At 52.5% G+C, this 13,798-nt stretch overlaps 1 protein-coding gene across 10 annotated transcripts in view; it reads right to left on the bottom strand.

Moving 5' to 3' along the window:
- Positions 1 to 5,789: 5,789 nt before the first annotated feature.
- The window catches only part of PARP6 (poly(ADP-ribose) polymerase family member 6), a 53,035-nt gene continuing 45,026 nt past the window's right edge, over positions 5,790 to 13,798 (bottom strand). For 7 of the 10 annotated variants that reach the window (XM_034784514.1, XM_034784513.1, XM_034784512.1 and 4 more), the window contains exons 21-23: positions 12,639 to 12,702; positions 7,400 to 7,484; positions 5,790 to 6,438 (exon numbers count right to left, since the gene is read on the bottom strand). In XM_034784514.1, the coding sequence (XP_034640405.1) occupies positions 6,336 to 6,438; positions 7,400 to 7,484; positions 12,639 to 12,702 (252 nt within the window). In that variant the 3' untranslated portion in view covers positions 5,790 to 6,335. Of the gene's footprint in view, positions 6,439 to 7,399; positions 7,485 to 12,638; positions 12,703 to 13,798 lie in introns of those variants that run through there. The other 3 variants (XR_004647540.1, XR_004647539.1, XR_004647538.1) reach the window with 1 other exon arrangement.

Genomic DNA, 13,798 nt, shown 5'->3' on the forward strand with positions numbered 1-13,798 from the left:
TGTATAAATTCAGTTAAATGTCTAACTGAAAATTCATTTTGAACCAAAAAATACCTGAAAGTTTTAATTCTGAGCATTTCAAAACTTTTTTTTTGCCATTTTTTTTCAAGTCAGGCAAGTCACTGAACCCGACCTTTTCCTGAGAACAGGTTTGGTTTCAACAAATCGGCATCTTTTTTGACAAAAAAGGTTTTGTCTAAAAATTCTCAACCAGCTCTAGTTAAGAGTCTGTCTTGGTCATTTAGGGCATGAAACATTATAGCGCTGTTGTAATCATCCCCCCTAAAGGGGTGAAATGGGGGATACATTTCTTAAAGGGTCCATTTTTAATTAATTTTAATTTCTAAACTGTTTAACAGATTTGTTTGTAAATTCTCTGAAAATTCAGCCTGTACTCAAAGAGTAAGTGGTGCGATGGGGGGACGACATGCAGCAGCCTCCATGCTTTAAATGCAAAACTCAACTCAGCCCTAACTATGCAGGTGATACTGATGCCTCCATTATCTTCCTAGAAGCTGTCCTTTGAGCTGCACATTTCTACGTATGCCTGATAGAAAAAGTACAAACAAAACCCGGAAATCTGTCTATCTCCTTTAATTGGTGTTGGATCAGATTAACAACAGGTACCAAAACTATCCAGCGGAGATGGAAACATGCACTAGGTGTGAGCACTGGCATTGCAGCAGGGGCTCCCACTGCTTCTGCCACCGGGGGGCGAGGGCCAGCAGTTTCTTGGGCAAACAGCATCCATGGTTTAGAATCACCCCTGGAGCTGCCCCGTGTCCGCCCTGGCTGGGCACCACCCCCACACATCAGGAAGGCGCAGGTGGGAATCCAGTGCATCCAGCAATGAAGATGGCTCCTTCCAGCCAGCAGGGAGCAAGAAGCTGGAAGTGCAGTGTCCAGCCGATACAGAGTCTGCCAGTCCAGGTGGATGTTATCCTCTCTCCTGGGTCTGTCTGTCTCTGACCTTTGTCTGCTGCCTCTCCTGCCTCTTGAGTGCCCCGAATATGACAAGTCCAATAAGCAGGGGTCACCAGTGTTAAGTGCTGTAGGCTGGAATGTCATTGCCTCAGTAATGCTGTTCAGGTGCTCAGTGCTTCTGTCATTGGAGCTCCAGTGTTACCAGTACTAATAGCAGATAATGCAGCCTGCTAATTCAGCACACCTTGATTGCTACTCATCTCTGCCCATGGTCAAATCAGCCCTCCAGCCTTTAAGCCCGACGGCATTCAGTAACTCTGTCATGCTGCTAGCATGACAGACCAGAGACTCGGTGCTCAGCTAACACAGAGGGCTCTGCACACCTCTCACCCCCTCCTGCAAGCTGTCTTCTCCTCCCCAGCTCCCCCCCCGCCCCCCGCACCTCACAGCTGCTGTGTGACTTCTCACCAGCCAGCACTGCAGCGACACAATCTTTCTTTGCCCCTCCCAGGTCAGGCTCTTCTCTACTCTCCAGCTGCCCCTGACGCCTCCAGCTTTGATTCCTGAAATTAATCATCAGAAAGGAAAGTGTTAAACCCACTTTAAAGCAAGTTAGACCCTGATTTCCAGCCTCTGGGCCAGGGCACCCGGCTGGACAGTGTCACAACAGGAAGGGCTCAGAAATGCCAGGCGCAGAACGCCATATAGTACAGTATTAACAGCCTTAGGCTTCTGTTATTCCTGGTGGGCAGCACGTCCCACCACTGAGCTCAACACAGGAGCTGCCCTTGCCCAGAAATCCCAACGTTTTCAGTATTCGGACACCCAGAAGCTCCCTCTCTTGGCATAAGCTGCTGAGGGGGAGGGGCTTGCAGCTAATGCCTGGGCCTAGCCGCCAGAACTCCAGGGTTCTAGTCCCAGCTCCATCACTGACCTGCTCTGGCCCCTTGTGCAAGTCCCTTCCCCATTCTGGGCCTCAGTTTCTCCATCCCCCAAGAGAGGTTTGCAAGGTGCTTTGACAGCCCTCTTTGACTGTAGCCCTGCAGGGCAAGGGCCCAGCTTTTCTGGTCTGTTTGTTCCACACCTAGTACAATGGGACCAAGGACACCAGGCACGACCACAATACAATAATACAATAAGGCACTGAATATTATCCCTTTCACAGCTGAGAACTAATGCTCTCAGTCCAGCAGAGCAGCTCAGAGTGCCCTGCAATTTTGACATCTCTGTAACCCCAGCCATGCCTGGTTTCCCCTGGTGATCAATTGCCATGCTGCTGTAACGCTGCCTCAAGAGGGGTTCTGTCATACACAGGGTGCAAAAACACCAGCACTGTCTGCTGGGGCCCGAGCCAGGGGTGGATATGGGACGACCTGTGTCTCTTGGGTTCTGATTCAGCAAGTGCCTAAATTCAAACCTGACTTTAAGGGGCCGGCTACACTGAACCCTTAGCCCCTGCTCCTACACATTTCTGCCTGCCCACACACACACACACACATATGCTACTACATGTGTGTGTGCATGCCCACGGCCACACCCACACATCCCGCCAGCATGTGCTTACTTAAGGCTAGTCTACACTGGCAATGTTAAAGTGCTGCCATGGCAGCACTTTAAAGTGGCTGTGTAGTCACAGCAGAGCACGGGGAGACAGCTCTCCCAGCACTGTAAAAATTCACCTCATGAGGGGAGTAGCTCCGAGCGCTGGTGCACTGCCTACGCTGGCGCTTTAGAGCACTGAAACTTGCTGCACGCGGGGGGTGTTTTTTCACACCCCTGAGCGAGAAAGTTGCAGCGCTTTGAAGTGCCAGTGTAGAGAAGCCCTTACACTTTGAACCCATGTGTGCTTGCATGCTTGAATGGGGGTAAGAACCCAGGCTCTGCTTCAGCTTGGGCTGCAACCCACCCACTCTGCAGTGAGGACGCAGGCAAAATCAGTGGCGTGATCACACTGTCACAGTGCCCCCAGAGCGGCCGGTTCTCCTGGAAATGGCAGGGAAAGGACCCTGGCATTGCACAGCACAGAGACCCCTGGGACATGCCTCTGACACACATGGGCCAGAGCAGAAACTGAGGCCACAGTCAGTCGGGAAGGTTAACCCAGCGGCAGGGCAGCCGGACCATAGGCGCCAACTCCATGGGTGCTCCAGGGCTCAAGCACCCACGGGGAAAAAAATAGTGGGTGCTCAAGTCAGCACCCAGGAGTCAGTGCTTGAGTGTGGAATGTGATACGTTCTGTGCTGCTAACAACTTCTACCCTTGGGGCACGGAGTTTGTTTATAAACAGAGGTAGGGTGATTAAGATAACAACTGGGCTATCTTGATTATCACTTCAAAAGTTTTTTTTTCTCTTAATTAATTGGCCTCTCAGAGTTGGTAAGACAACTCCCACCTGTTTATGCTCTCTGTATGTGTGTATATATATCGCCTCAATATATGTTCCATTCTATATGCATCCGAAGAAGTGGGCTGTAGTCCACGAAAGCTTATGCTCTAATAAATTTGTTAGTCTCTAAGGTGCCACAAGTACTCCTGTTCTTCTTTTTAAGATAACAAAAGGCTTGTCATTAAATGAAATTAAGGATTGTTAGATTATCCTGAAAGCATTCCCAGGCACTCCAGTTAAAAGATAGGGTAGGAACAAATGGTCCATTTTCAGAATGGAGAGAAGTAAATAGTGGTGTCCCCTCCCCCCACCCCCGCCAAAGGGTTTGTACTGGTCTGGGACCAGTGCTGTTCAACATGTTCATAAACCATCTGCAAAAAGGGTAAACAGTGAAGTGGCAAAGTTTGCAGATGACACAGAATTATTCAAGGTCCAAAATAGACTGCAAAGAATTACAAAGGGATCTCACAAAACTGTATGACTTGACAACAAAATGGCAGATGAAATTCAATGTTAAATGCAAAGTAATGCACATGGCAAAATATAATCCCAACAATACATATAAAATGATGGTGCCTAAATTAGCTGTTACCCATCAAGAAAGAGATCTTGGAGTCATTTGGGGTACTCTGGAAGCACTATGTTTCCAGAGCACTGCAAATTCATAAGAATCCTTCTCACTGTGCCTGTATCATCCTGAATTGTGGCATGCTCATTCTCCTGCTTCAGAAGATTTAAAAATTCTCTCCAGTCATCAATGGGACACACGCAATTGAATAATGTAGCTGTTCTTAACGTGCATCAAAATAATACCAGGGAACCTAGATGTAAATAAGATTGCTTCAGTTTCATCCAGAAACTACAGTGAGACATAATGTCTTTAAACTGGGACGTTACTGAAGACAGCTTGTGATTGCAATGATCTTAATATACCATAATTCATGATAATGTAATTATGTAGTTCATAACAATGTAATCATTATTAAAATAGTAAAGATACCAGTGATAGACATTCAATAACTAGAATATGAAAGAAGTATATAAATATGCTGAAAATAGCCTCCCCCCAAAACTGGCAGAGTGCCCCCCCAAACACACACACCTCTTCAAAAGCACCCTCCAGCAAAAACAAAAGTCCACACCTATGAGCTGGATCCTTAGTGTGTGATGTGACTAGTGCCAGTGACTTTAATGGGACAGTTCAAGAGCTTAAAGCTTCACCTGCTGGCTGAACTGGGACCCTAGGGAAGGCCTGGAAACAGGGCTGTGCGTTTGCCTAAGGTGGGGCAGGGGCTGAAGCTCTGGGACTTGCTGATGCTGCCAGGAGCTGATTCGTTTCAAAGCTGCCTGTTCCCCTGGCGGCCCATGCAACGGGTGCATGTTAGAGCTTTGCAGACAAAAGCCATTCTTCCTCTCCTAGCCTGCAGGGCCACACCAGCTCTGGAGAGGCCTTCCCGCCGGGGGCATCCCTGCCAGATCAGGCAGCCCTCACTCCGTGCTGGTGGGCCTGAGTGGAAGAGCCCAGCTCAATGCTGCCCCGGTGCCTCTGCTTCTTGTGTCCGTCTCAACACCAGGGCAAAGCAGGGGCAAGCCGTCACCACTCAGATTTGGGAATGGTCGACGTCCCCGCTGCACTGAATCAGTGGGGCAATGGGGAAGCTGGCTGCAGGAGCAAGGTGGGGTTTGCGGTTTTGGCCCTCGGCTGTCACTGAGGGGTTTGTAAACGGAACAAATTACGTAGCAAAGCCGCCGAGCAAAGAGAGCCCTGAGACACCATTGCAGAGCTGCTTTGCACTCCCATCAAAGTGCCTGGCTACACTACCAGGACAGAGGCATTGCCCCAAGGATGTACCCCTGCTGATCGTGAAGCCACTCTCCAAGCAGCACAGCCTGAGGCTTAGAGTCTCTGATGCTGGTTATGCTGATGTGGCTGGCACGCAATCAGTGGCACTTTCCTTGACCATGACTGCCCCCCGGGAGGCTAACAGAATCTGGCTGAATACCAAACAGCTCAGCCTTATTGGCTATGGTACTATCATTCTTGGTGCCCCATGAGCAGAGGGTTGGGCTCACAGCTCATCACAACTTGTGACTGGCACTGCTATGCCAGGGAAGTCTCACTGCACTGTCCCAGCAAGGCTCTGGTGAATGGATGAGCCACTGAGGCCTTGAGCAAAGCCACTAAACCTACTGCAGCTGTTCCTCCAATCAGACCAATCAGCACCGCACCACCCTGCTACTTACAGTGACACACCCAGCCCTTGGGTTCAAATGCCAATGTAACCACCCCCTGCTGCACTTCAGAAGTGGGTATCAACCACAGGAGCTTCCACGCTGAAGCTCAGCCTGCTACCACTCAAACTAAACCAGCAAAGCAACTAACTGGCTGCAATAGTAGGCTGTTGCCCTTCTATGGCCCAACCACTCATGGTGGCCACAACATTCATATCAGAGCCCCATTCACAAAGGCAGAGTCGGGGACAGTTTTTTAAAGAACTTTAATAAGCTAAAACCATTTTTTTTTTTGCTTTGTTTTTATTGTTGTTAAAAATGTCATTGCTGTAAACTTGAGAACGGCCATGTGCCCAGGGGCAACGCCCAGGTCCAAGGGCAGGCACATGAGGCAGGACGTGCCCATGGCTCCTGCTCAGTGCTGGGATACAGGGTGATCAGGGCGGGGGAAAATATCAACAAGCCCGCCCTGGCTGCGTTCTCTGCTATACATCTATGCACAGGCAGCAGGGAGCCAGCTGGGAAACCTGACTCACAGTCGCACCTCCGCTTCCCAGATGTGGCACCAGAGCCATTGCCCTCCAGATGTGGTGCTGACTGAAGCGGCAGAGTCCTGCTCCAAGGAGGATGCTGAGGCCCTCACCCCACCCCCACGCCTGTCTGTTTCCTTCATGAAGCCAGTGTTTTCATTGCTCCTTTTGGCAGCCTCAGACACCCAGCTCCTCTCTGCCTGCACCAGGGGGAGCAGCTCGCCGGCTCCCTGCGTGAAAAGTGTGGGCTCCGCAGGTGCCCCTCAGTTTGTGTAGACCTGAGTTCCGATCACGCGCATGATTTCCTTCTGGATCTTGGGATCCTGAGTGTTTATATTGGCGTCTCCTACTTGTCCGTCTTCGTACCTGGGAGGGGCGAGGCAGGGAAAGCACCATGAGGGGGGACTCAGTGACCACCCAGAGCTCCCCAGAGTGCACATCACCAGCATGTCCCTGCTCCAACAATAACCCCCCCTGGGCCACACCCCCAGCGACGGGAGCAGAGCTGGGGTCTCCAGGCCCTCGGACAGAGGGGGAGGTCTCTGATTCCAAAGACAGGCACCTTGCTCTGTGTCTGGGCAAGGGACTGGCAGGAGGGAGATGAGCCCCAGCTAAACCGCCCAGGTTTGCCAGTGGGGCCGCAGACTGGGAGCCATTCCATTGCTAACACCCCTCCCTGAGCAGAGCCAGGCTGCGGGCGCCAGCGGCCTGGGTGTCAGTGTCTGGTCATACTCTCAGCTCCAAGATGGGTCCGTCTCGGCAGGGCTGGCCTCCTGGTGACAGAGTGCAGACCCCTCTGCTGTGCTGCTGGCGCTGAGCACCAGGCCAGGGGCTCTGCCTGCCAGCACCTCCTTGCCCAGCGCCCCCTTGTGCCCCCAGCTGGCAGGCACCAGGCCCTGAGCTGTGCGGAGCCAAGGGGAGCAGGCTCTGGGACTTACCTTCCTCCCACTGCTGACAGCTGCACGCCAGTGCCACTCTGGCTGGCTGGGGCAGGGGATGTCATAGGAAGAGGGGAGAGTAATGAATGGGGGGGGGGCTGGTGTAGAAGGAGGGGGCAGTGGGGCTGGAGGCTGCACTTGAGCATCCATTTGGTGGCACACAGGATGCTGCTAGGCCCTGGAGACCTCCCTGGGGGGCGGGGGCGGTGAGGGGCACTGTGTTCTCCTCTCCCCTCCCGTATGGGGCTGAGTCGAGATGCTGACTAATGGTTCGCGATGCTCTTGCTGTTTGGGCCATCCTGGTGCAGTTTGGGCCATCCCATCCCCAAAGCGGGAGCTGCCCCCATCCCACACGCAGGGCCACTCCCAACTCGCGCCCCGGCACTCACACAAAGAAGAAACGGGTGCAGACATGGTCCGAGACCGGGCACACCCAGATGTTCCCGTGCTTCTGGAGATCCTTCGAGGTGATCACTGCAAAGGGAGGAGGTGTCAGACAGGCGCCAGGTGCCCTCACGGCTCACACACAAAGCTGGGGTCCTGCCTTGGATACCAGTCCCATGGGGCTGTCCCTGGGTACGTGTGTCCTGCCACACCAGGCTGTGGGGGGGAAGGGCTGCCTCCCCATGCCAGACAGGAGTGCTGGGAGAGGCACAACCACCAAGGAATAATGGGGTGACCATGCCAAGGACACCTATGGTGCTGCACCATGGCACTGCCTGGCAGTGACCCCAAGGAACTGCACCATTATCTACCCACTGTCCTGTTAACACCTGTTACTGCAGCCTGGCTGTGCTCCCATCAGTCACCTCATTTAATTAATCCACTGAAGTGTGCCCATTCAACAGGATAACGGGGTGAGATTTGGGCCTGTGCTGGGAGGAATGGTAGATACACTGGAGGCAGTGGCGTAGCCAGCTTCTAAGGCTTGGTCCACACTGGGGCGGGGGATCAATCTAGGAAACGCAACTTCAGCTACGAGAATAGCGTAGCTGAAGTCGACATTTCCTAGATCGAATTAAGTTTACTTACTGCGGGTCCACATGGCGCAGGCAAGCTCCCCCGTCGACAGAGCTTCCTCCTCTCGGCGAGCAGGAGTTCTGCAGTCGACGGGGGAGCGCTTCTGGAATTGATTTATCGCGTCCAGATGAGATGCGATAAATTGATCCCAGAAGATAGATCTCTACCCACCGAATCAGGCGGGTAGTGTGGACCTAGCCTAAGAGGAGGAGCAAACATCAAAAAGGCGCCCCCCCCCCCCCCCCCCCTCCGGCCACGTGCCCGCCCCCCACCCATGACTGCCAGCCGCGCTGCGGACCGCCAGCCTGCGCCCCCCCTCGTTCCTCCGGCGGCTTTTGGAAAGGCGCCACTTTGGGAAATTGTGCTGGGGAGAAGCGGCAGCTTCCCCTGCACCCCCCTAGCTACGCTACTGACTGGAGGGTAGGGATAGGCTACAGAGGGACCTAGACAAATTAGAGGACTGGGCCAAAGGAAATCTGATGAGATTCAACAAGGACAAGTGCAGAGTCCTGCACTTAGGACGGAAGAATCCCATGCACTGCTACAGACTAAGGACCGAGTGGCTAGGCAGCAGTTCTGCAGAAAAGGACCTAGGGGTTACAGTGGATGAGAAGCTGGATATGAGTCAACAGTGTGTCTTTGTTGCCAAGAAGGCTAATGGCATTTTGGGCTGTATTAGTAGGGGCACTGCCAGCAGATCGAGGAACATGATCATTCCCCTCTATTCGGCATTGGTGAGGCCTCATCTGGAGTACTGTGTCCAGTTTTGATCCCCACACTACAAGAAGGATGTGGAAAAATTGGAAAGAGCCCAGTGGAGGGCAACAAAAATGATTTATGAGGAGAGGCTGAGGGAACTGGGATTGTTTAGTCTGCAGAAGAGAAGAATAATGGGGGATTTGATAGCTGCTTTCAACTATCTGAAAGGGGGTTTCAAAGAGGGTGGATCTAGACTGTTCTCAGTGGTATTGGATGACAGAACAAGGAGTAATGGTCTCAAGTTGCAATGGGAAAGGTTTAGGTTGGATATTAGGAAAAACTTTTTCACTAGGAGGGTGGTGAAGCACTGGAATGGGTTACCTAGGGAGGTAGTGGAATCTCCATCCTTAGAGGTTTTTAAGGCCTGGCTTGACAAAGCCCTGGCTGGGATGATTTAGTTGGTGTTGGTCCTGCTTTGGGCAGGGGATTTGACTAGATGACCTCCTGAGGTCCCTTCCAACCCTGATATTCTATGATTCTGATTCTATGCAGGAGGTTCTTCATCTTTTTCATTCTGAGCCCCCCCCCCCCCCCCGCAACATGCTATAAAAACTCCACAGCCCACCTGTGTCAAAACAACTGGTTTTCTGCATATCCAGTATATTAAAAGCCAGGGCCAGCATTATGGGGTAGCAAGCAGGGCAACTGCCCAAAGCCCCATGCCACACAGGGCCCCGCAAAGCTAAGGTGCTCGGGCTTCAGCCACAGGCGGCTCAGGCTTCAGCTTTCTGCCCTGAGCCCCAGCAAATCTAAAGCTGGGCCAGCTCTCTGGTTTATTTTGGCGGACCCCTCTGAAACCTGCTCGAGGCCCCGCAGAGGGCCCCAGGTCCCTGGTTGAGAACCGCTGGACTACATGGTCTAATGGTCTGGCTTAAAAACTCTAGGAATCATTAGGATCGCCCCAAGGGACCTGCCTATACAACAGGGGTAGGCAACGTTTCAGAAGTGGTGTGCCAAGTTCACTCCAATTTAAGGTTTCGCGTGCCGGTAATACATTTTAACGTTTTTAGAAGGTCTCTTTCTATAAGTCTATAATATATAACTAAACTATTGTTGTATGTAAAGTAAATAAGGTTTTTAAAATATTTAAGAAGCTTCATTTAAAATAAAATTAAAATGCAGATCTTATCAGTTTAGTGTAATCCTTGCTCTCGCTTTTCCTTGTTGAGTTTTCCAATGTGGGCTACAGCAGGGGGTGACTGAAGAGCGCTGGGTCAAGGCCAGGAGCAGAGCCCTGGGCTGGCTGCCGGTACCCCAGGCTGGCAGTGGGCTGAGCGGCGCCGGCGGCCGGAACCCCAGACCAGCAGCGGGATGAGCCGCTCAGCCCACCCCCGGCTCCACTCAGTCCGCTGCTGGTCTGGGGTTCCAGCAGGGGTGAAAGTAACTTACATTTCTTTCAGGTATTGTCATATTGCAACCCCCCTCGGGGGGAGGAGCTCAGGGCCTGGGGATGTGTGGGTGTGGGGGGGAGCACTCAGGGCAGGGGGTTGGGGTGCGGGGGCTCAGGGCAGGGGGTGGGGATGTGGATGATGCAGGAGTCAGGGCTGGGAGCATGGGGGGTGCAGGAGTCAAGGTTGGGTGGCGTGAGGGGCTCAGGGCAGAGGGTTGGGGTGTGTGTGTAGGAGGGCTTGGGGGGCTTGGGGCTGGCCTGGGACAGTCCCGATTGCAGCCAGGTTACCTGGATGGTGGATGGGTCCCTGCCCCACGCTGTTCCTGTTCCTGCCAAGGGAGCTGTGGGTCAGCTGTGTGTACACCCCCTGCCAGCCCGAGGTTCCGTCCATCCAGGCCAGCAGCAGGCTGAGCGGGACCGGCAGCTGGAACCCCAGCTGTCAGGAGCCGGCAGACGGAACTCCAGACCGGCAGCGGGCTGAGCCACTCAGCCCGCCGCCGCTCAGGAGTCCCGGCTGCTGGCCCCACTCAGCCCACCATTGCTCTGGGGTTTCGGTCGCCGGCCCCTTGTCAGCCGGGGTCCTGGCCACCGGGACCCCAGCTGGCAAGGGGCCGGCAGCCGGAACCTAGAAGTGAAAGTAAGGTGGAGCATGCACGGGGCTGAGTGGGGCCGGCGTACCATTAAAAATCGGCTTGCGTGCCACCTTTGGCACCCGGGTTGCCGACCCCACTATACAATTATGTTTCAAAACATACAAAAAGGAGTTGACTAACATCAACTGAATAGCGTTATTATTTATTTGTATTGTTGGATCATCTAGGAGCCCCCACTGAGATCAAGACCCCATTGCGCTAGGAACTGTATAAACACGCAGCAAGAGACAGTCCCTGCGCCAAAGAGCGTGCAGTCCAGCCAGACAAGTGAGGAAAGAGCCGATGGAAAGAGAGTTAGGCTACAAGCAAAGAGCCTAGAGCTGGCTGGGATTGATTCAGTTCAACTTTTTTTGTCAAAAAAAAAAAAAAATGCAGAATCATTGAAACCGAAACTTCTGGTGGGAAAGTTTGGACAAATGTCTCAACTCCAAAGCATATTTGGAAAAACCGTTTCTGAACCGTCGAAATGCCCATTTTGACATTTCTCAGAACAAAACATTCTGGTTCCTCCAGTTGGAAAGTCCTGTCCATTTCAAAACTCAAGCCACTTAGAGTAAAACATAGAAAATGAAAAGCGGGCAAAATGTTTTGACTTTATGGCAATGGAACGTTCGACTGAGCCAAACCAAAACGCCTTCAGATTTCCAATGCATGAATGTTTTCAAGTTTTCACTTTTCATCCCGATTTGGGACTGGAAGACATTTCTCAAATTTTCACAGGGAAAAAAAACTGTTTCCTGCCCAACATGAAGAGCAAAACCCTTTCCCCCCACCCACTGGCCCCAGGAAGGAATGGGCAGGAGTCACACTAGCCCCAGGGTCAGTGGGCTCAGACCCAATAGAGGGCATAAGCCAATTCCAAAGCATAGGGGCCCAGCACTGGAAATGCCCAGGCAGGGTGTCTGGCTCTGGGGAGAGTTCACAAGAGAACATCGGCTGATCTCAACTACTACATGGGGGCCTGGGGAGGAGGCAGGATCCCAGCCAGACAGTCCCACCAGGCAGAGCTTTAAAAAGTCAGTATCAGCCCCTGGAGCTGTGCCCAGAAGCCACCAGGGATCCACCCAGATCCCATGGGCAGGCCCCATCCATGCCAGAGTCAAGCCATCAGCTGATCGAGAGTGAGCCCCAGCCAGACCGCCATTCCCCAAGCCCTTTCCCCAGCCAGGCACTAAGAAAAGCAAACACGCTGAACACACTGGGCTCAGCACAGAAGAGGCCGAGACCTACCTGTCACGCGCAGCTCATGGTGGCTCGCTGCCTCACACAGCCTCACAGCCATGCTGAAAGTGAGGAGGTGATCTAGCAGAGTCCCTGCAACCCTCACTGCTACCAGGGAAAGCTGCTGGGGAGGAGCCAGAGCTAACACCACCCTTCTGGGTCTCCAAGAGAAGACTCCTGAGTGAGTGATGCCAGCCAAAGCTCCACCAGAGACAACGTGGCATGGGTCCCCTCCAGTCATGGACCAGCCCCCAGACTGGCCCAGATACTCCTAGAGAGGGAGAAATGATGCCTACCACAGCACAAGGCCTGGGACACACTGTGCCACAGCCATTTGTGTGGCAGAGAGGGGACACCAGCATATGGACGGCCAAGGTGATGAATGGGCAGCACGTCCCACTAGGGCATGGAGCGAGCAGACCACCAGCTGCACAGCCCAGCAGGAAGTCTGTGCTCAGAGAACAGGCAATGGGCAGCCAGGTTTCTGGCACCCACCATTCCAACCCCACCTTTTTTCAGTGCCATTCCTGGGGTCCCAGGGCCCTCAAGGCGGTGAGTGAGGACACCCCTTCCTCCACCTCTTACCTTCACAAAGTGCTATACAGTTTAGATTCCGACTCTGTAGGAACCGGGACTGGATAGATCGAGTCTGCAAACAAACCATAAAGTCTGGGTTACCATGACCTGCCTGGCTCCCCACTCGGGTTGCATCACTGCTCTGCCTTTGCAGCAGCCGGTCCTGCCCCTTTCATAGTCCAAGCTCCGTAGGAGCCGCCAATCACAGTGGAGAATATTGACCACGTCAGAGGTATAAACACTGATAACCCAACCAGGGATGGACCCCGGCCCTGCTTTCTTCATTTGTTGCTCTCAGTAATTTGTTGAGTTCTGGGCTCTGTGGCCCAGCCCCCAACTGAGGGTGGAACCTGAAGCGCTCCTCAATGCCCTCTGGCAGAGGGCCCACTACACCGTAACTCGTATCAGACCCGACACACTGTTGTCCTAACATGTCTCTAAAACATAAGGTATCATACGTAAACTGGTGACATGTTGGTCCTGAAAGTCATTGCGTAACGCATGTACAGATTGGGTACAAAGAGTTGTATATGTGTGCTGGAAATGTGATTGGGAGATGGAGCATGACCCCAGCTTACCCTAGGCAAAGGAATGTCTGACAGGCTTGATGACCGGTAGAGGACAATGAAAGTACATTTACATATCAGGCGAACAAAGTCATCAAGTTAACAGGCAACAGAGGAAGGCGCTCAGTGAGCATACCGGGGCTCGAAGCCTGCATGCCCAGGAAGTCTTTCTGGCTCTTGAAACAAAGACAATAGACTTTGGAAATTGTAAGAGAGAGCACAAAGACATTCTAAGTATCTATCACTTAAGCGAGGCCAGAGCCCTGGGAATCTGTGAAAGGTGGATCTTCGGCCATGGGGGTTGAAGTCTCTGAGAAAAGATTATAAGTGAGAAATTGCCTGAGACCAAGCTTGTGATCTGTTATGCTTTTGACGCTAGAAAGCGGGTTTTACTTTTGTTTAGCTTGTAACCAGACAAGCCTCTTGCTTAGTATCACTTAAATCTCTGTTCTGTATAAATCAACATATTCTTGTTTTCTTACCAAACCATCTCAGTGTTGTGCATGGAAGTGAAGGGCGAGTCTTCAGGTAACCTAACCAACTGGTGTGCACACCGTCTCTTTGGAGGCAGCGTATGCAAGTGTCCAGTGAAAGGGGCTGACA

The sequence above is a fragment of the Trachemys scripta genome, chromosome 10 (genome assembly GCF_013100865.1).
Source record: "Trachemys scripta elegans isolate TJP31775 chromosome 10, CAS_Tse_1.0, whole genome shotgun sequence".
In the NCBI taxonomy this organism is placed as follows: domain Eukaryota; kingdom Metazoa; phylum Chordata; order Testudines; family Emydidae; genus Trachemys; species Trachemys scripta.